Source organism: Opisthorchis viverrini (genome assembly GCF_000715545.1).
Source record: "Opisthorchis viverrini unplaced genomic scaffold opera_v5_109, whole genome shotgun sequence".
Classification (NCBI taxonomy): domain Eukaryota; kingdom Metazoa; phylum Platyhelminthes; class Trematoda; order Opisthorchiida; family Opisthorchiidae; genus Opisthorchis; species Opisthorchis viverrini.
This window is the reverse complement of record NW_008751764.1, coordinates 942,068-965,651: the sequence shown is the minus strand read 5'-3', so window position 1 is coordinate 965,651 and position 23,584 is coordinate 942,068. Positions and strand designations below refer to the sequence as shown.

The window sequence follows — 23,584 nt, the reverse complement described above, 5'->3', positions numbered from 1 at the left end:
AGATGCTGTTGTCGTATGACTCCTCTGATGATGAAAACTCGATATGCGTTGACTGTGAACTTGGATTTCCATCCAGTGAACCGAAGACCGAGAAATTCGTTGCGAATTTCAATTCACAGGAAATGGAACGCATGAATTTATCTACTAATCGGCCGGGAAAAGGTGACGCATCGCATGAAATAGACACCAAATGTGTTGACCACTATACCACAACGCCAGTACGCAACCTCCCGAAAATAGAAATAGATAAGTTCAGCGGGAATCCGATAGAATTCTGGAAGTTTATGAAAGCGTTCGAAATGAGTGTAGCTGATCCGCTGCTTGACGACACCAATAAAGTGATGCCCCTTCTCCATTATTGCTGTGGGGAAGCCAAGGAGGCCATTGAACACTGTGTGTTCCTCCCTGGAAAGACAGGCTACCAAAGAGCCATGGATATCCTAAAGACGCAGTTCGGAAGGCCACACGACATTGCACAGTCGTTCATGAACGAGCTTCTAACTGGAGGGCCCATTGCTCCCGGAGACGTCGATGCCTTACGAAGGCTGATAAGGAAAATGGTGAACTGTGATCTCGCATTGAGACAGATGCATTACATGGCGGATTCGAACTGCTCAACCAATCTCAAGCGTATAGTGGAGCGCCTACCTTGGCGTTTGCAAGAAAAGTGGGCTGAGGCGGCAGACGACATACTGCGTTTGGGATCAGAGCCGGAGTTTGATCATTTAGTATCTTTCCTTAACAGAAGTGTATCCACTGCTTCAAACTGTTACGGTGTTATCGCCAGCACAAGAAGATATGGTAATCAGACAGACAAAGTAGACTTAGAACGCCCGCCTCGAAAGGCCCGCATCAACGTCGCAGCTATGAAAGCCACTGCGACTTGTCCTCACTGTTCCCAAACTCATAGCCCTTCAGACTGTGAAGTGTTTGTCATCCTACCCCAGGTCAAGAAACTGAGTATAATGAGAGGCCTCAAGTTATGCTTCAATTGCCTGGAGCCTAACCATAGAGCATTTGAGTGTCGCGTCCCTAAACGTTGCGACGTATCGAATTGCAAAGAGTGACATCACCGTCTGCTTCACGACACACAGCGGATAGTTATTAAGGCAACAAAGGCTGCCAACGTCAACTCAACCGTAGTTGGAGGGCCCCGGAACTACCTCGGGTTCGTAGCAGTGCGGCTAATTGGCTCGAAGGGGACTTTGCTAACACATGCCCTGTTGGACAGTGGATCTGACACCACCCTAATAACAGCAGACGTGGCAAAACAACTTGGGATAGAGGGAGAAGCAACGCGTGTAGAAGTATCCTCGGTAAGTGGCTCCGATATCAAAAATACTATGACCGTCAGCTTTGCCATGCAGTCTTTGCACGATGGGTATGTTTTGAACGTCGACTGCGCCAACACCGTCAGGTCACTTCCCATCGCCAAGGCTTCCGTTCCGATTCGCTGCTGATTCGCTGCTGAGCGAATAGGCGCACCTAGCGGACGTTCGACCCACACGAATTACTGGAGACAACGTCTCGATTTTGATTGGAACCAATGACCCAGAGGTCCACTGGGTTGTCGAGCAACGTCGGGGTTCTCCGAAACATCCTTACGCATATCTTACGGCCTTGGGATGGGCAGCTCCTCCTGCAAGACCCAAAAGAATATTACAGCAACTGTGCGAGAAGAAAGTAGCCAAGGACGAAGGGATTGATACGGCCGTGGAAAATTTGTGGGACTGTGGGCAGCGAGACATACAAAGAGTCGAAGCGTTGGAAATCTCTCGATGCCTCCCGTTTATTGGATTTGATGTACGCCACACACAGCTGCATATCTTCTCCGACGCCTCAGAAGTTGGATACGGATCCGTTGTTCATTTACGTTGTATACGCAGTTTCGGTCTTGCTTGCTGTAATTTTCCGATTGGCAAATCCCATGTTGCCCCTATGAAGCCTGTTGCAATACTAAGACTGAAGTTACAATCTGTCGTCTTGTCCGTAAGGTTGAAGAGCCTCATCCAGAGGGAACTGAGTTTGAAAATAGACACCATGTACTTGTGGACCGACTCCATGGTCGTACTTCATTACATCAATAATAGAAAGTCCAAATATAGGACGTTGATCGCCGATAGTCTGGGATTCATTCATGAAAATATCGAAGTATCGCGGAGGAGGTATGTGCCATCGCAAGACAATCCAGCAGATTACGCATCAAGAGGAGTCTCTGGTAGCCGCATGGATGTTCCAGACACTTGGTTGCATGGTCCCGCCTCTCTACAAAGCCCAGAGCACATGTGGCCAAAATTGAATGTCAGCTGCTCTCCTGAAGACAAACCGGGCCTTGACGTTAAAGAGTCCAACGTTCTGAACACCACCGTCTTAGGAGAATTAGCACTTGACAAACTTCTCTCTTACTATTCTTCGTGAACTAGGCTGAAACGAGCCATAACATGGATGAAGCGATTCAACTTGTATCTTCGCATAAGGTCAAATAAAGAAACGAAGTATGTGCTCTCACTTAGCCCTCTGCGGCTTGATGAAATGAGGGCAGCAGAATATTCACTATTGCAATACGTGAAACAGCATGCCATTCAACATTTATATAATTCTGTCGCCGGAAAGTCACGTCCCGATGAGCCCCTGAATGTGGCTTCTGTCGCTATTCTCGTTAGCCGTGCATGGGATATCCCTGTCAGGTGGGATGGGTGGAATTTGGAGCAATGTTATAGGGATGTGATATCAGCACTGAGAAACAGGTTTGGCCATCGTGCCTCAGGTTATCGGAACTCTCTACGGCCAAAAGTAGCTCGCTTGATTTCCCCAAAGACGCCTATCAACTTGGTGAAGATGACCGAGTTCATTTCAAAGTTCCAGTCGGTCTACAGGGCTATGGGTTGGACGACATCAGAGTGTCCACATTTGGCAATGGTGTGACCGTAAACGTGAAGAAGATTGTCCAAAACGATCGGGCTTTAAGCAGTCGAGAGTACTCCCGAACAATTTACATACCCAGGTCGGTTGACAAGAATCAACTTGAGTGCCATTTTACCGAAGACGGTGTGTTAATGCTTGAAGCTCCAGTGAAGACGGCAGACTACAAATCGATAACTTTCGACCGTGATCGCCAGATAAGCATCAAACCACACTCCGAGACTGAAGTTGGACAAAAGCGAAAATCCGGAGATGCATTAGCAATCTAACCAACTGGTGTTCTCGGACCGACTGTTCTAAAAGACGACAAGTCTGGAGGAGACAAGTTGCATGTGGAAATCCCAGTCGACCCGGAATTCACTGCGGACGACTTGTGCGTACGAATGGACGCAAACCGCGTCGTGGTATTCGGTAAAGGCAAGGCTGTGGACAAAACTGGCAATTCGAGTAGCACCCTTATCAAAAAGTTTTCACGTTGATATGATGTGCCTCGAACGGTTGACACGTTCTTTGTCAATGCTCGACTGTAGGGAGGACAAAATCTTGGTTGAAGCATCCTTGTTGCGTCCTTCTACTTCACGATAAACACATTTAAGTTTACTCAGTTATCATGCATAAGACTTCATTCTTTTACAATACAAGTCATACGAAAATAATCTGCCTGCTGCAAGGGGTAGAGGATAGCCAGTTGCTCACCACCCTAGGAGCATGCTGCAGATTGAGGGAGGCGTTTGTGGCTAGAGCAATTGTACCATTCCCGTTGATCTCTTGCTTGCATGCGGTGGATTGAGCTGGTAGATTAGGAAAAGCCATGCTGGCTTTGGGGGGCGGGTGTTGATTCCTTTCTGCCACCTTTTATATTGTACAACGCGATTCCCCCTTTTTTGTTATTTTGGTCTGTGCCTATACCACCCTTGTTGTTTTTGACCTGAACATAAACCGTTCTTTGACCTTGTCATCGGACGTGTCGTTTAAGTTCACACGTGGTTTCGCTAGCTTGTAAACACGTGGCTTTGAGTCGGCGTGAACTTTGAGGCCCGTTAGGAATTAGAAGTTCCCAAACCGGTGTATGGAAGCAGGCATAATCCCACGATTTGAGGCTTGTAAAGCTTCATCATTTTATTATTGTACTTATAGTACCGCATTTGTAGATAAACCTCCATTTGAAAGAATTGGCTTTTGGAATTTTTGCGCGTGCCTCGACGTGGTTCAACAGATCGCTGGAATCAATCCATATTTGGAGACCCTCCAGCGTCCGTCTCATTATTTCGTCGATCACACAGTCAAAAAGGAATGGAGAGAGTGGGCATTCCTGACGGACACCGGAAGCTTTTAGAGAGCCCTCCGTACACTCGCATACGTCCGGATGTCTGAAAATACAAAAACGTATTATGTTTACAAACTTCCGGTGCATTTCCTGGTGGGCAAGCGTCTCAAGAAGAACAGAACGATCAACCAATTCGAAAACGCCTCGGAAATCCAGGAATATCAGAATAGTGAGTCGCTTATACGTATGGCGTTGCTCCAACACCTGGCGCAGTGTGAAGATTTGGTCAACACAACCTCTACCAGGCCGAAATCCCGCTTGCTGCGCTTGAGTCAGTGTCTCATGAGCCACCGAACGGCGACGAAGCACAACTGACGCGAACAATCTCATTACAATCGGGGTCAAGCTGATCCCCTGTGGTTACCACACTCACTACGCGCCCCTTTTTTTGAAAACGAGCACTACCACCTGGTTCTCCCAAATTGTCTGGGACAGACTCCTTTTTCCAAATGCAAGCAAACAGATCGGACAAGCGCTGACTGAGGAGTTCACCGCCGTGTTTGAACAGTGCGTATGGAAGGTCCTGCGGACCGGGAGCTCGGTGGCGCTTGGGAGAACATATGCAATCGTAAACCTCCGAGGCCGTAGGTGGTTCCACGTTCGCCGTCCAGGGTTCTACTTCACCTATGGGCTCTAGATGAGTGCCGGCTGATGGCTATGACAGTTGTTTTTCGAAGTATTCAGCCCACCGATCAAGGCGTTCTTCCTTATTCCAGATGGTTGTTCCATTTTGATGCTTGATGGTTTCGCTCACAGGTGGTTTCCGGGGACCGGTCGCACGGATCAACTGAAATAATCTTCGGGTATTACCGGCTTTCTGGGCCTCTTCCATTTCCTCGACTTTCTGTGTCCACCATACTTCATGGTCGTATCGCGAGCTCATTTTCACTTGCCGTCTGATAGCTCTTCGCACCGGGTTCTGTTCGGGACCGGCTGGGATATTTCTTTGAGATTTAAGTAGTGCTACCGTTCGATATGATATCCAGTGCTTGGGTGCACCTGGTTGGATCGTGCCACAGGCAAAATTCCTAGCACTATGCAAAGAGGTGGCAATCTCGTCCCAGTATGAGTTCACATCCGATGGTGGGGCACTTGGAAGGGACTCTACAAGACTATTCTTATAAGTTCGTCTGACATCCGGATCTGCTAGTCTTTCAGTTGCCATGCAATTCTTCTGCACCTTACGCGACCCCGGGAAACGTAGGTTGAAGCGACTCCGGACGAGCGCGTGGTCAGATTCCACATATGTGTACCAAAACGACCGGCAGATCATTGGGGAATGGTGCGAGCTTTCAGTTCGTTATTTTCTGTACATGGCTTTAGTTGGACTGGTTCCACCCATATTCTTGAGTTTCAAACGGCCAAAGGAATGATTTTCTTTCAATTAGTACTTATGGGGTTTGTCAACCCTTAGTGGTGTCATTGAGGTGGAATGACTTTTTTGAAAACTCAATTTTTATTCTAAAAAATGACCTTAGGAGGGCATTTATTGCTTGCTCAAATTAGAAATGTCCGCACTCAATAACAAACCGTGGTATTCGCCTTTTTTGATTACACCAAAAATCTACAGCATACTCAGCTTGAGTTTATACTTCAAAATCGCAGAAGATCAAAACACGTTAATCAAAACTACATGGCCAAACCCTGGTGCAAACGCTGAGGAATAACTCATTCCCCTCATTCAGCCAAACACGTTTCGACAGCAAGCGTACTAGCGTGAACACACACTGGCTTGCGTAGATTTGTTGATCATCTATTACGTTGTTTCATCGGTGAGACCTATGTGCAAATCGTGCCTTCCATAGCAGGTTTCGTGGTTTATTCTGGAAGTCCTCTGAAGCTACAAATTGCGTTTCCGCAAAACATGAGATACAAGACGGTTTACTACAAAATTTCACTTGATTAATTAGTGAGAGCATTTTTTATTGGCAAGTGTCAAATAACTGACTGATTGCGCGATCACTGAATTAGTGATCCAAAATAATGGGTTTCCTTGAATCAATTGGCGTGCTCTAAGATCAAGCTTGTGCTATTTTACTCACCAATTATTTTCTAAAGTGCCTTCATGTTCTTTCTCAAAAAGGAAAGCGTTAAATCTCCCGAGACGCACCAGTATACGTGGCGATCCTCAAAATGTGAAAACTAATTTTTGCGCAAGGATTATACGCTGAATTCGGATAACTCAATGTGCAATAGGCGTCAATTAGAATTATGGGGTTTTGCTTCAGCAGGTGCAATTTCTGAGCCTCGAAAAATGTATGATAATCGTTCTACTGCAATTCAGTGCCTTCAAACACCGGAAATATGTTTTCATACTTTGTATGTTACGCAAATGCTCCGGGCGTGCTTTTATTCAAATAAGATGCCAGGCGCCGGTAGATGCCGCTGCAACTGGGCGAGAGATGTACCGGATTTCTGGTCTGAAAAGTTAGCAAACCCCGGATTCCAAACCGTTATTGGCACTTTCGAAGAAGCCACTCAAAAATTTGGTGGGATATTTAAGATTCAGAAAATAAAGTGATGATGCCGGATACCTGCACTTGAGCTAACGATATGCACCGTGGATTTGTCTTTCCAAAGGCAACGCGTGCAACAGGCATTTGACATCATCAGCCCAAATTGTACTAAACCCTCAAGAAACTTCGATATATGTTCTACTTCAGCAGACCTTGCCATGGTACACCCAAATAAGCAGGAGATCCGAAAATAAAAATCATCGGGAATTCGTTTATTTTTGATGCAAAAACAAAGGTTAAGTTGGATTTTGTGGAAAATTTAGCAATATTCACGGCGTGCACGACCAGGCGCCCGATAGATCATGTGACCCTGAATTTTGAATATCTGCAAGCCATTTTATAAGAATTAAGTTTTCTAAAAGTAGTCATTCATTTGGGCCTCATTGCTATTACCTAATAAAAGTACCGTTTTCTTTGATCTTCGAAATTAACAGGCTCAAAACAAGCTCAAAAGACTAAATGGCATTCAAATAGACTCTTACCCTGTGACGCATAGCTAATCTTCATAATATTATGGCATTTGCAGGAGTTAAGTCAAAAATATATGACCACCTAAGAAAAACACTAATATCCCTTCTCTTAGAGATTCCTTGGTTGATAACTACCGTCTAAAAATCAGATCGTCGTAACAGTACATTTGGTTGGTGGATCGGATAGAGGATTAACTGACGGTAAGCAAGATGGAGTACCCGACCCTCACGAAATAACTTGTAATGAGATGTAGGTAAATGTTTGGGCGCTCACCTGCTAGAGAAAAACGCACACGTCCTCAGGTCACGTTTGCACCACAGTGAGGATCTGATAACCACTTAAAAATCGAAAGGTGTTCTCAGACTGATTATGAGTTGGAGTTTTTACTTTGCACTACATTTTAAAATGCAGGTGCTTATTCTGGTAGCCAGATATCAGAGGTCTTTCATGTAATTTCTTTGTCGGTTTGTTTAAAGATTTAAAACACCAAAATTTCAGGTTTGGTACACCAGTCTCGTCACCGGAGGTTAAAATTGATCCCCCTCTTTGTAGGCTTCTAAACATCTAATGCATACGCACTGGACAAGAAAGATGCGGCGGAGTCGATTAGTTTCAATAACTTTTTGTTAATCCCAAAGCATACGGCAGCCAGTGCATAATCCGAGACGGTCTACACAAATGTATTGACCACTGCTGCACCCCATGGTGCGGGCTTCGTCCGTTGTGCAGCATACTATAGATTGGTTTCGATGATGAGATTAAGCCTCTAAATTCTCAACTACCAAGTATAGGCTGAACGGATTATATGGCTGTCCGTTGTCCGACTGAATGATGTTTTGGTACGCTAAAAAAATCGATTTGTTCTGCAAGAATATTTTCTCAACTGGTTGATTCAAGAAAGTCTGACTGTTTGATATAGGTTCCAGCGAGTACATGAAGCAGGTATTTAATCGTCAAGGAGTAAAATTTTAATAGTTAATGCTTGCGTTAATTTCAATGTATCTAGTGAATCGTCAATAGATTGAATACAAACAAGGACTTTGTGTTTCTAAATTGTAGGCGCGACTTAAATAAATTGGCGAACGACTAACCATAGCGCTTTGTGAATCAAAAAATCTTTTGGAGAATGGCGGGTTGACTTCGCACGACTCTCCCAAGTTAAGCGGAAACGTGCAGCTCTTAGGTTAGTCGAACCAATAAATAAGAAAACGGACGAACAAATACACATATGGTCCATAAGAGTTAGAAAAAAGACCCTGAAAAATATCGTAATGATGGCCACCCGGGAGAGAGGCAGCTAATAATCGATAAACATTTAGATTACCGTCTGACCCAAGTGAATAATTTCTTTGGTACTGTCAACGCTTGTGGGTCTTTAGCAACATTATCAATAATTACATTGTTACATTATTCATGGCCACCTCAGCGGTTGAAGCACGCAAGTGATTTGTTTATTATGCGCCATAAAATATATTCCCCGCTTTGGCTGGAAGAGCCTTGTGGTATCAAACAAATTTAATATATTCTATATATATATATTCTATATATATTCTATAAAAGGACGCAAACTAATAACACCAACCATCACAGTTACTTTGGTTTGAGCTGATTTATCAGGTTTATCTGCTGCGAATTCAGCCGAAGAAACCGCACGGTCAGCCTGATTACTCAACAGCAATGTGATTTTTAAAGAAGAGCAATGTTGTCCGGCAAAGTAGCATGTGAAATCCTTCTTTAAACCATTATAAAAATTCCATGTTTACACCCTTATGATAAGCTATTGAAACTGCACTAGGGAACACGCGAAGGAACTCACATTTTTCTTACAATCACCAGTGACTTTGATATTATAAGATAGCTTGTCCGTGAACCACGAATAAATAGAGTCCAATCTGTACTATTCCAAGCAGTCAATTGAATATATACTGTTATGTTGCGAGTTAGCACTTCTATGAATCCTTGTGGTAATAAATGGTTGTCTTTAGTTGCAAACTTTTCCGACATCGAGGTTAATAACGCTACTACTAAGGAGCACTTTAGGGCAAACCATTCAACTAAGCATACAAATAAACTTCTGCAAATTTTGTGGGTTTCTTAAGTATGAGCGATGTTCCATGAAAAAGATTCCCCACGAGCTCTACGTTCATTTGGTCCCAGGTCAAGTGTTTAGCAACGCAGTCAAAAATCTAAAGGACAACTTTGGAATCCCTCAGTAAACTGCGTATCGCTGAGAATTAGCACCTGACGAAAACCTTGTACCACTTGAAAACAAACGGAATAGGATAAGAAGAGTAATACCATATTGAACGCTAAAGCTATTTGACAGCATACGACATTCAGAACGGCCTTTGTGCATTGCCAACAAAACACTGTATAGTCTGCATCAGTACATTGAGAGCACAAACACATTTAATGTTTGAATAGACTAGGTTTTATTAATTCAGCCCGTGTCCAAAGTATTGACAACGCTTCTTGGTTATGTCATCTCATCAACAATTGCAGAATCAAGTAAGTGGCTACATTTCAATTAGTACACAGGACCCTGTTGGAAATTCCCTGTAACTACGCAAACCTCAGGTGGATAGATATTCTAACGATTTGTAAATATAACTACTGTGGGTTCAGTTGACATTTGTGATCCACCAAACGTGTACTGCAATTTTCAATCCACTGAGGAGTGGACTAACGTTGTCCTAGCGCTGACAAATTGTGGGAAACTCAGTCTCCGTTTATCCACTGCTTGTCTTAAAATCTAGGATTGGAAACATCATTAAAATTGATCAATCATCAAGTTATCCACTATCATGAATACGGAAAGCTTTAATGGCAAAACCGCACACAAACAGCTCAGCCTGGCCTGGACATATCCAACTGATGTCCGGCACCAGCTGACGGGATCATCAACACCAGTTGGAATACATCACAGCCCAGAATCATAGTGCATGTAAACATTAAAAAATCATGGTGAAACCCGTCTTTATATAAGCCTTACTATGATTTCCAACACAACAAACTAACAATTTCAGGCGAATTATTAATAGTTAAGGATAGTAAGCTAACAAAGCCATTTAAAGTGAACCGAACTTGAGGTGAGGAATTCGATATTCTGCAAAAAATGCCCTAACAGTACGCACTGCGAGGGCTGCAACTCTCATTGGCGAGCCTTCCATTTCACGCGTTTGTTCAAAGAGCCACTGCCAACCAAGCAGGCGAGCATGGGAATGGGCATGTGAATTAAGTTCAGTTGTCCCTGAAGTTCTATGAGAACTTCGTCTCATCTCAAGAAATTAATTTTCCACCTAAGCTGTTAAATTCAATGAAACTACACACGTTGCGCATTGGTATCTTCGAAAAACAAAATACTGAGAAAAAGAGTCAGCGTAGAGTAAAACAAACTTATCAGAAAACGTCGTAGTATTAAACGACCAAAATACTCGACATATTTTCCAACACAAAAAAACCAAAGACAGCAAGGCTGTTAAGAGCATTCTAACGGGAAGTCGCGTGTAGTACTCGCGGGATAATCAAAGGAAGTGTCAATGAATACAATGAATTGGAGTGAAATAGACGGCTTATGTGGATGTTTGACGGAGTTGGTGGTCAAGATAAAAAAGCGATAAACCTCAAAGCCATTAAAGGAACACCGTAATTCAATTAGAGTTTGCGGGACCAGTCACCCTCGAAACACTGCATGCATCACAGTTAGATTTACGCCTTCTGCTCCACAGCGGATAAAACGTCCGCTTCTAAGATAAGACTAACTTTGAAAAATTTATTACGAGCACGAATGCTTACCTAAAGAAGGACTGATTAAAATTATGGAGTTGCACGCAAAAAGGAGTGGAGTGCCAATCGAGATAAAGATAATTTGAAAACGGTTAAGTATTTATGTCTCATTTAGATACATGGTTACGCATCAGCAAAACTGCTCACCCGTAATATTACTGCGCATCCAAATATTGACAAACTTTAAGTACAGAACCCTTCTTCCCAATAACTGTGTACAAAATTCATCTGCGTGAACATATGTGCGAATGCAGTCGTATTCCCCCGATGCACATTATTGAATTTTCACTCATATAGCGCATCCAAAATGTGCAACCCACAAGGCACGACATCATTTTACGTTGTCTTACTGACACAACGAAAATTGACACGGGCAATCTGCATAGTCACAGGAAATTCTGGTGTCTCCGAATTTCGCTTAGCCATCATGCATATCAAGGGAAGCTTTGTAAGTACAGGCGATGTGAAAATTTGGAAGAAATACAAAGGATGAACCATACACGAAGATCTGGTGTAATCGAAAAATTCATGCATCTGACCATTGCAACTGACCCTTTGTGCCTAGTGTGAATCGCCCAGCACGTGCAGGTTAATTAGATAGACGTCCATCTTCGTGGAACACTGATTGATATTCCTATACTTCACAAATAAGCATACTACCCAGGCTTAACTTCTGTGAACATGACACAGGATAATGTATATATAAACATATGGTCAAAGATGTGCCAGAAAATACACAAAGGAGTGCCCTTTTCGCAAGCCTCATATTAGTATCTCTATATGGCTCGGCAGATCAAAATACAGACGAACAAACACTCCCTTCGGTTCAATGCCTGGCTTCTTCACGCCACTTGTACCATACCAATGATCTCCCATATCACATCCAAACAAAATTTCAGGAGGTGAGTGCCATTTCTTGTTTGGTGCAAGATGAATATGACGCATCTGAATCAGTAACACACGCCGCCTTGTCCCCAACACCATACAGTCACTGAGTGTTTAACGCAACCAAAATACAACTGAAGTGGATCACTCTTCCGTAACTTTGTAAAAACTATTTAAAGGGTTAGTTTTTTGCCGATCGTGCTAGTAAACCATGATGAAAAACTATTGGGTTAGTTTTTTGCCGATCGTGCTAGTAAACCATGATGAAATGCACTGGTTAAATGCAATGTTCATAATAATCATCCAGTGGAACACGTGAGTATAAAATATTCCGCAGCAAACGCAGCTGTCAAAAACTGTTGAGAAATCACTATGACGCGAAACCATGAAGTATTCTACAGTAGAACATTGAAATCATATGTTCGTGTTGTACTTCGGACTGGGATATAACATTCATCGAACCATTCATGCACTTAACATGAAAGAAATTCATTGCGGTACATTGGTGTGCGTATGCTTGATATTCTGAATTCATGTGGATGACGGTAAGAAATTTCATACGTCGAGGCTTGTGAAAACGAAATTGAATAGAGTGCCGAAAATGAATTTGCCAAAATATGCAAATGATAATTGTGAGGGAGAGTGTGATTGAAATAAACAGATTTCGCTCTAGCGAAATACATAGGAAGCGGTCTACTTACGACGTTTACATGTGTTCTGTTTCTGTAATAGAAAAGAAAACCACAGCTCAGATTTCCGTACATGGCTGAAAATGTAAGTGAAATCGTAGAAATATTGGTAAATATATATGGATAAAAAATTGTCTGATAAATTTTGGGGTGTAGGTAGGTGGATGGATAGCTGGATTCCCATATATTTAGAAACATAAGTAGATTGATAGGTAGATAGACAGATAGAGTGTAAATATATCGATAAGTGGATAGGTAAATAAATAGGGATCTCTGGACAAGGTAGACCGAGATATCCACGGAGAATAGTAGAAGGATAGACAAGGAGATAAATGCATTCGTCGTCAAATGTTAAATAATTATTGAAACAGGTAAGCGGACATATCCAACGATGGCACGTTGGTAGGTTTATATTTTAGTGACTAAACGCAACTGAGTACAACAAAAATGTGGTTATAAATAGAAGTTTACAAAACGAAAACAATACAAACGTATTTGAATAGAGAGAGGAAAACTCCGTCGAGACTGTATGTATATCTAAGATCCATTCATTTGTATTGGTGACAGTTCACCTACTCGGTGAAAGCCAGACAATTTCCCTATGCAACCAAATGATTGATCTGGAACGCTTCCAACTAAAATGCAATGCCGAGGATATTGTCAAATTCTGTCTTACATATCTGCAACATCAAGAGTTATCGAGAACTTGGCGTATGAATACTACCAATTTAAATTAGCCTACCAGAATATTTTACAATTGGTTGCAATTTACCATCCCGTGTACTAAAACTTACCCATGCATTCTCACAAAGAACTAAGTATGTTTTTGATTTCGAATTTTCTTTCATTCACGTTAAATGATGACAGATCTTGATTGATCAATAGTTGGAGCGCCATAAAGCGCACTGCACTAACAGAAATGTTGAAAACCTTGCCAACTCTGATCGAAACAAACCGGGGCATATCGGAAGGTTTCGATTATTCGCGCACCCACGTGATTAGGTGCAAATTAAATTTCATTTCGCCTGTAATGCACACCCGCCTGAACAATCAGTACACATATTAAGTATATGTTTATATACATGTATGTGGCATAAAGAGATGGCAACTTTCGAGTCTGTGCAGCATGTCAAATTTATTAACCCAAGTGAGCGGGTGAGACACAGGAGATCGGTCCCCCCAAAGGGAATTGAAATACTGTGAGAGGTGACTGCGGCTAGAGTCAACCGTACCGGTTTTGCCTCTCATAGTCGCTAGTGTCCAGTGCCGATTGAGGGCAGTTTAGAAAACCCAAGCTGGCTTTGGTGGGGCGGTGTACTTCCTTTTCCCGGTCAATCCCTTCCCTTGCCCGTTGCTGTTTACTGCGTCCACCTCATGGGCTCGACATGCATTTGCAATCCACCATGAACCTTTGTCCCTTGACTCCTCGAACCAATTTGGTCGACGATTCTTTACGCGAGCGTTTTGGCCATCTTGCATTACCGCGTGTTGTATTCAGGCGTGTGCCGCAAACTAGGATCAACTTGCGATCTTCGTCGGGCTGTCTTTGGACTTGCACTACTTCATGCAAAAGTTTATACGGAAGCTCCATTATTTGAGCGTTGTGCTCCTTATGTTACGAATTTCATCCATATAGAACCGCATCTTTCGATAAATCTTAAGAGTCCACAATTTCTGGCTGGTGATTTTGCGGGTCAATCAAAGGGGACTTCCTGAAAAATCTACACCGGTTGATTTCGATCATTGTGAAACACGAACTGCCCACTCCACTAGAGTGATCATCGGCCACGGATTCATTCATCTTCACTAGTCCGTGTGCAAAAAAGCACAAATGACAAGGGAACAGGACACTAATAGAATGTCAGCGTACCAATCTGAATGGAGCTACGGACTGCTCGGGATAGGGGAACAACAACCGAACCATGCAATCCGGCTTACAAAGTAGAATATAGGCCAGAATGAATCACATGTATGTTGCGATTCAGGTAACGCACACAAGGCACATACCATGCACATTCGTGTACTCGCCAAAGGAAGTATGCTACAAATGTGCACAGGAATTCCCTTTCAATTATTAGACAAATGCTCTAATCCAGCGAATGACAGTAGTGTATTGGCTACTAACGTGTAAACATATAAAATCGTGTGAAGCGTGTATGGTTACCATTGTTCAACATGCGGATATAGAATTTCATTCATTTCAGATCAATATGAAAAAATAACTCTCTTTCGATTTGGCAGAAACCCCTAAGGACAAAGAAAATATGGCTTGCAATTCTCATGTGTGGGATAGAAACCAAGAACTGGAATAAATGCAGTCCCAAGTCATAGATAGTCTGGACCTATGAAGATTTAAACGTCTTATTTATCCACCCCATATAGATAGTAAACATTCTGAAAACCCCCCTTCAGTGTGAATATTTCTGCAAGCACACCCATACGACTTAAGTAAATGCGAATGCATGTCGGCCCAAAAGACAAGTCGCTCAGCGCACAAATTCATTGTGATTTTGGAAGCTGCAAAGTACTACTTCCATATGCTTCTTCGCTGAGGTTATAAGTCTGCATCAGTCATTTGGGGTATAAACAGATTCAATGTTCGATAGCTCAGTGTTATATTTGAAACCGAGTCTTAAACATTCACCGAACTCCTCGCTTATATCATCTTATCAACAATACCAGAAAGGCGTAAGTACTTACATTTCGATTAGGATCTTGATGTACACACCGGAAGTCTCCCGTAACTACCGTCTTTGGCAAACATCAGATTGCCCACTCCAAAGACCTCAACATGAAGACGGATGTGTTCAATGAGCATGGGTTTACCAGAATGTGATTGAGTGCCCCTATACCGAGATCAGAATTGAATGCTTCCCGGGAGTTTACATGGCATTCAATCTTATGTTCCCGTCAAGAGTGCACAAAGTTTATGCCGCAAAAACACTTCTAGAATTCGAGTTTATAATGACAAGGCAACATTTCGGCAACCGCTGTCCAGGACTGAACAAATTTTGTTAAGAGTAGACCATTGATCGCCATTTGTTGTTCTGTCAAGCGATTCCGTGTATTGCTCCGTTTATTGTGTCTCCATTCGACGATGCCCACGTGACCTTTGAGCTTGGCAAACCCTCCGTCGTAATCTGGCCATTATGGATTACGTCAACGCATCCAACATGAAATTCCCTGATTAAATGCATTGTTCGCGCTAACCATCCAGTAGGACTGATGAGTATAAAATATAATGAAGCAAGCGCATCTGGGAGAAACTATTGAGGAATCACAATGATGGCATAAGGAAACGATCTGAACCAATGTGCTAACCAGGGAAAACGAACGACACCAATGTGACAAGCGACCGACCAACCGAACATATCTCATTAGGACACAATGAAAAACGTATCTTCGACGATGTGGAAGTACGTGGATGATGGTAAGAAACTACTTAATTTGACACTTGTGAATATGGGGGCAAATAGTTCGCCAGGCGCAAATTCGCTAACGTATGAATTCGGAGGGAGTGCGAATGGAATAAACAAGAGTCAGTCGGCCGAATTAAATAGGAAGCACACAGAAAGAGGAACAATTACAACGGATACACCGTCGACATTGTAAGACAAAATTACAGGCTGCATATATGGATATAACAGGAGAAATTTCGAATGACGGCTTTATAAGAAATAGATGAAAAGAAAGACAGTCAGATGAATATCTAGGTAGACATGTAGGAAGGAAGATGGATTGCTAGCTAGCACGCCTAATGGATGGACAGTCAGTTAGATAGATGATAGATAGATAGATAGATAGATAGATAGATAGATAGATAGATAGATAGATAGATAGATAGATAGATAGATAGATAGATAGATAGATAGATAGATAGATAGATAGATAGATAGATAGATAGATAGATAGATAGATAGATAGATAGATAGATAGATAGATAGATAGATAGATAGATAGATAGATAGATAGATAGATAGATAGATAGATAGATAGATAGATAGATAGAGATAAATAGATAGATAGATGGATGGATATATAGATAGTCTGATAGACAGAGAGATCGATAGCATCACAAAATACCCCAAAGTAGGCATTCATGCGCAGGCTGCTCTGGTATATGTAACTCCGTTGCGCGCCCAGGCTTAGTGATCTAAAGCGCTTCCAGCTACAATGCAATGCCGAGGATATTGTCTAATACAAACTTGCAAATCTGCAACATCAAATGCAGCAATAGCATTGCACCTGTGAAATACTCATTTGAATTTGTCCACCAGTACACTTTACATTTGTTGTCAATTTTTCATCTCATGTCCTAATCTTTGCCCGTGGATCCACACAATGTAGAATTAGGTATGTATTTGAATTCACCTTTTCCCCAATTCGACTTTCGTGATGATGGACGATAACTGATCATATATTTGTCGCACTCACAATACGCAGTGACGCCAACAGAAGCTTTGAAATATTTATCAGTTTTGATCGAAGCCATCCGGAGACACATCTGGAGGCTCAGACGATTTGCGCTCTTACTTGATAAAATTTCGTTTGCTTCTACGCTCCATACCTGCCTGACAAATTAGTATATATATATATATATATATGCGGAATAAGCTAAATAGCTACTGAAGACTGATCAACGTCGAGTCTGAGCACCGCGCGAGAGATGCAATCTGTCAAATTTATTACCCTAACGGAGTGTCCATTGTAACTTGTAAAAACTCATTAGCTCCTAGGCTCAATCGAACAAAGGCAACCTACATCTGCTTAATGCAACAAACGAAGCAGATTCCTATCTCAAATTCGGAAACAAAAAGACATTACACGAACCGGTTGATTTCGTTAAGTGTGACACACAAAATGCGCACTGTGCCCCGGAGATCTTCAAACGCGGTTATATTCATCTTGACTTATCCTTAGTTAAAGAAGCCCAACTAACAAAGGAACAGAACACCGAGGGAATGTCAGCGTACCAAATTAAATGTAACCGATTTGGGGCTACGGACTGCTCAGGAGAGAGACACAACCACCAAACCATGAAAATAGGCGTACAATGTAGAATATACGCTGGGATGAATCACGGGTAATTTGTAATTCATGTCATGTATTACACAGAGAACACCACCCCCGAAATGCAATTTATTCATAGCCAGTAGGAAGAATGCTATATATTGAAAGGAAGAACTTTTGCGTAGTTGGGGTTTCAGACTTACATTTATCCCATCAAAATCGCGACCACCATCTGTCACTGCCAAAAATACACACCTAAACCAGACACACCATTCTGTTGAACAAGTTTCTACTCTCATACCAAAAACTAGATTGCCTCTATTGGGCTCATGGGCGCATATGTGTGTGACATTCAGTTTCAGCTTGGAAAAGCTATTCCCACATTAATCAGGATTATCGCACGGACTTGAGAGTTTGAAATAATCGTGCGACTTTTCCTAACACTGCTTCATTTTTTCAGGTACGAGTGTGCTTCGCGATTCTTTCGACAGTAGGATCCGATCATCACGTACGCTAGAGGACCAGCCTGGATAGAAAATTCCGGTACTATTTGGTAGAAACATCAAGGACAATAAATATATGGCTGTCGAATCTCAGGCCCGTGATACACACCAAAATTTGGAAAGACAGGACGTAATAATCATAGATATTCCAGACGATTCAAAAGTTCACTTTTGTCGCCGGCCACGTGTACAGGTCAAGTATTCTGCAGCAGTTATCTTTCTGTGTAAACATTTCCATAAGAATAACCCCTGGAAATCCAAATACATTTTAGCCCAGTATACTAGTTTCCCGGAGCATAAATTCATTGTGATGTTCCGGTGGTGTAAATTGCAATATGCATATTTTTATTTGCTGGGTGTATATAAGTTTTGAGGTTTGATTAGCGACCTCTGCAATATTCACCAATTTTCTGCTTGTACAACCGCATCAACAATCGCAGAAGAATGTAAGAACTTATGTTTTAAATGATGCGAAGATCACTAGTGCTTTCGCCGCAACTTCTGTATTTGAGTTGCAGTTTCTTCAAAGATGCATTCTTATATTTCGTCCGCGTTTAACGACGGTAGCCCCCAGGTTAAGACGTGAATGTTTATTGGTACCCCAACAAAAATATCTTAGGACACTGGAAGGTTGATCCAAAATTACTTGTAAATAAATATCCAAATAGATAAATCGTTATTCGATAACCACGATGTAACTTTTCTCGTATGCACTGAATAAACGTAAGACTTCTAAATATGGGTTGACCTTGATTCATTACCCTGAAATCTCACCACAGTTAGGTTGTATCGGTATTCACACTCATTATATTCCAACAAAGCCTTGGACGTTGAGGAAGATGATATGCCTGACGCTTTTGAGAGGGTTACCAACAGGAAAAGATTTGGTGTAAATACGTAGAATACGCCACATCCTTCTGAAAATTGCGTGATTCAGCGAAATGTGTCCTAAAAAATTGAGTGCATGACACTACCTTTGTAACGGCTATACTACTGAAGGGGGAGACATGCGAGTTGTATGATCTTCAGTGCGTCTCTTGAAAACGGAGATTTACTGCGGTATTTGTGGAGTCGCTTTGTAGGATTTGCTTGGATTTGAAAAATGTCAATGAATATTCAGCGAAGTTAAGGCAGACGCGTTCAAGTAAAGATGGATGTTCATTTTCTCTAAGTAAGCTGCGTATAAGAGTGCTTCTACCCTGTCCAATAGTCTGTAACTGGTCATTTGGCATTTTCTAATAAATAATAATAAAATAATAATAATCGTTCATTCATTCCGCTGAAAAATTGCGTGGCATGAAAGTATATTAAGCGTGCTGATTATCATGTGATGCAGCCCCATATGTGGGTCATGTATATCTTGAGAAAACCAAGCGACGATGATACTTTTATGTGACCATTTTTTTCTAATTTTGAACAATGCTACATCTGGTCGGAAATGTTGCATGAGTGTTCCCTTCTTGTTCTGTCATCAAATAAAGCATTGAGTAAGTAAAACTTTATTTTCGAATTCTCTCCGAGCCTTGCACATGCTATATCGCATTGTCAATGTTTAGCGACTAACCATTCTACTCCGCGTTCTAACACTCAATGTAGAAAGGGGTAAGTTGTTTAATTAAATACTTTATGATCTCCACTTACCCGTTAAGGGTTCTAATACGATAATTGGTGACGATCGTTTGGGTAGCTCGGAATGACGAAGGACTGAATCAAAAACTTAATTTTTACGCTCAGAAAAATATACAAAACCTGCCAGAGTTACACCGTCTGTGTCTGCGAAGCATCCGTCGGTTCTAATCAAACATAGAATCAGCGGTGTTGATCTACTAAGTAGTTTGTACACAGGAAAAATGAACGGAACAATTCAGAGGGGAAAATTTCTCCTTGACATTTTTGGATTGTTTACTTGAATAGTTAGACACATGAAAATCCTTCCGCCTTAGCCGATGAAATTCCATAAACATGAACAAACGATTTATTTAGAGATATCTAGTAACATAGTTATAGAACACAGACCGATTAACTTTTGATCAAACGATCTTCTGACTGGCCGCAACACTGTGCAGAGAAGAAAGGTTTGTATGCTGGATGTTTGCAACCGCTAGACTGAGCAACATAATTCTGATTGCGATAGCAATCAAAATTCAACATTATTTCGAGGTAGGCATTGTCTCACGCTTTGCTAGATCTGTGTCATATATAGTCATATATGATTTTTCTTTTCTTTCCTTAATCTCCTTACTGAAACACACTTTTGTCAATATTGCACGAATTACTTTTCGCCCGCGCGATCTAACACCCAATGTAGTTATGGGTGAGTAAACTTGTTTAAAAGCGATGGATCATCAGCTACCCGTTTAATGGTCCGCATTAGATGCAGATGAAATTTGCTTTGCATGCTGACATCTTTTTATGATCGAAATAATATGTATGCACATATATGTAAGGCCGAGAAGCTACATCTCTGGTTCACCTCATGTTACATTGAACACAATTAGAAGGCTTTTGTGAGATCGATTTTCACCAAAATTGATGGCAGCCTAAAGAGATTTGGGCATCTGTATGACTCAGCTCAAGTATGAAACCCAGTTGTGTGAAGTGCGGAAGCTTTTGCCTATGAATTCGGCAAGTGTTTGAACACTCAGGAAGTACACAACTACCGCCGAATTTGTTGCGGATATACATTGAATAAACGATTCTTAGTTGTATATTATTCTAGAAGTAGATACGAACTTTTCCCGGCTTGAGGAGCCCTGACGCATGCTCGTTGTGCATTTAGTTGCAGGTAGCCACAGCCGATGGTGATGATTTTACGCTTCCTAGATGAAGCATAAATCCACAAAAAGCACAAGAGATACGGTTTAGAGTGAGGTTAAATTCTTTTAAAGCTATGTTAATTGGAGAATGCCGCATTTTTGCTTGCTTGGCTCCGTAAAAATTAACCATATGAGATAACTACTCTCACAGTAAATCCATGGCTAACCGAAATGCATGTGGGTATACAAATTGCGATATGGCAGCATGAAAATTGAACTGAAAGGACTAAAATTGAAGATATGAATAAAAATCAACAAACCGAAATCAGTAGATCAATGCTTTAGAGTACATAGCTTTAACAAATACCCCTAAGTAGGTGTTTATGCGCACAATCATTTCATTTACATTACTATAAAGAAAACTTTCGCAGAGGAACCGGTAACTCTTCACAGCGACCACGACTGATAGTTCTGAAGCGCTACCCGGTAATACACAATACCGATCCCATACCCTACACTGTACCCATCGACTTTCACAAACAATATAGAATTGGGTATGTATTCGAATTCAACTGTTCCCTAATGCGATTACATGATGATTGATGATGATTGATCAGACATTTTTCGCACCCATAACACGCAGTGGCACACTCAGAAGCGTCAAAACCTTTCCACATTTGATCGATGCAAACTGGGAACAAATCGGGAGGCTGCGATTATTCGGTCACCCACATGATATGCTGGTATATTGCAAGTCATTTCCTCCTGTGTTCCACACCTGCCTGAACAATTAATATACACATTAAATATACACATATATCTATATGCATATATATATGACATGGGGGCGAGAAGATAACACTCGAGTCGTGTGATTTCGGCCGGTGTGTCAAATAAACTGTTCACACTGCTTCGGTGAAAATCAGCGACGGTTATTTTCATTCTTCAAAATTCGCTGTATAAAAGAGACCAAATTCGAAGGAAACAAAACCTTAATAAATGCAATGTGTTTGGGATTGCGGACTGCTCGGGATACGGAGTGACGTTTGCGTCCGTTCATCTCTGCATCTGGGTGTGTTAAGTTCGGATTACCGTTATTAACCGGGAAGGGAGCTCTTAATACGAATGGAGTTAGATTACCTGACACGCCAAGAGTATTTCAGGAATGGGCAAGCAAGACGCTTCGTTCTGGAGCGACGTCCTGAAAACACATTCGCAAATTGATCAATGTGAAGAAACTACCTTGTTTCCAATTAATAAGAACCCATAAAACCCATGCCAACAATTGGATGAAAAACTCTCTAATCATAGATATTTCGAACGAATGAAGATTTCACTATCTTGGTTATGCGATCCAGTATAAAAGTTACACTTTCTACAAAAGCCCTCCTTCGGTATAAACATTTTCATAAACACACCAAGACAACCTCTGTAAACTCAAATGAATGCCGGTCTAACGGACTAATCGTTGAGCGCACAAATTCATCGTGATGTTTTGATTCTGTAAGTACAACTTCCATGTATTTCTTCGCTGAGGGTATAAGTCATCATTATGTCATTCGGAGTATAGACGGATTCAATGTTTGGATAGCCCAGTCTAATGTATGAACCCGTGTCTAAATTATTCACCAAATATCTTGTCTATGCCATCTTAACGACAATCGCAGAAGAACGTAAGTGGCCACATTTCAGTTGACGCGTAGGACGCCGATGTACATACTGAAATTTCCTGTAACTACGCTAACCTCAGGTGAATAACCATTGCAACGCTTAGTCAAATTAGCCACTTAGTGTTCCCTGCAAAGTAAGGGTCTATCAACTGTGTACTGAAGATTCCAGCTACGAATGCCTCACTCACTGGAGAGTGGATTAGGAGGGATGATTCTAAGTGGAGGCCAGTACATCATCGCGGACTAAATATTCCTGTCCTTAACGGCGGTGTGTATACTGCTTAACCTACTGATTGCTTGATCGACATTCAATGACAGAAAGACTTCTAGTGTTTTTATCAAAATTAAATTGCTAATCCACGAACCTGAACATAAAGACTGAAGTTCTCAGTGAGTGTGCGTTAAGTGATGCGAGCGTTCATGCCCCACTACCAAGATCTAAACTGACCGCCTGCTTGGAGCTTACATGACATCCAATTTTGTGTTGCTCTCGAGAAAGCGCAATGTTTATGGCGCCAAACTACTTTCTAGAGTTTGTGTTCTGAATGGCAAGTCTACTTGTCGACCAGCACCGTCCTGGCTTGGACAATTCAAGGCCATCTCAGCCACCGATTCTCCGCTCGTTGTCGTAGAAACTCGGATTGGAAAGCGCAGTGCAATTGATCAATCATTAAGTTATACTCCTCGTAATGAGAGAAAGTTCCGAGAGCAAAAGCGCACTCTGGCGTTTTTACTGAGCGTATGTGCTGGACATAATCAACTGATGTCCGGTGCCAAATTGAATGAAATCTCCACATTGTCACTGGCGGCAGCATCAATCAACATTCGAACGCCATGTGGAATCGCCTATTGAAATACATCGCTGGCCATAAGCAGGATGTCTGTACCTATCTGACCGAGGCCACTTTTGATCAATCACGATGAAACACAGAATACTTAATTTAACGCGCTTTCAAAATGGACCGAAATTATGCTCAAGAGTTTGATGTTCTGCGGAATCATTTTACCAAGTCACAATCCGGTTGCTGTAATTCTGATTGGCGAACTTT

General features: G+C 41.8%; 2 protein-coding genes across 2 annotated transcripts in view; one reads left to right on the top strand and one right to left on the bottom strand.

Moving 5' to 3' along the window:
- Positions 1 to 5,522, bottom strand: part of T265_05637 (hypothetical protein) — a gene marked incomplete at both ends in the record, with an annotated part of 6,588 nt that extends 1,066 nt beyond the window's left edge. Inside the window, 3 exon segments of the mRNA XM_009170696.1 lie at positions 4,168 to 4,603; positions 4,623 to 4,904; positions 5,004 to 5,522. Coding sequence (XP_009168960.1) covers positions 4,168 to 4,603; positions 4,623 to 4,904; positions 5,004 to 5,522 — 1,237 coding nt within the window.
- Positions 4,763 to 23,388, top strand: T265_05638 (hypothetical protein; the record flags this gene model as incomplete). The annotated part of the gene is made up of 2 exons (XM_009170697.1): positions 4,763 to 4,833; positions 23,067 to 23,388. 2 exons carry the CDS (start codon positions 4,763 to 4,765, stop codon positions 23,386 to 23,388), a joined length of 393 nt encoding a protein of 130 aa, XP_009168961.1.
- Between the last annotated feature and the right edge of the window lie 196 nt (positions 23,389 to 23,584).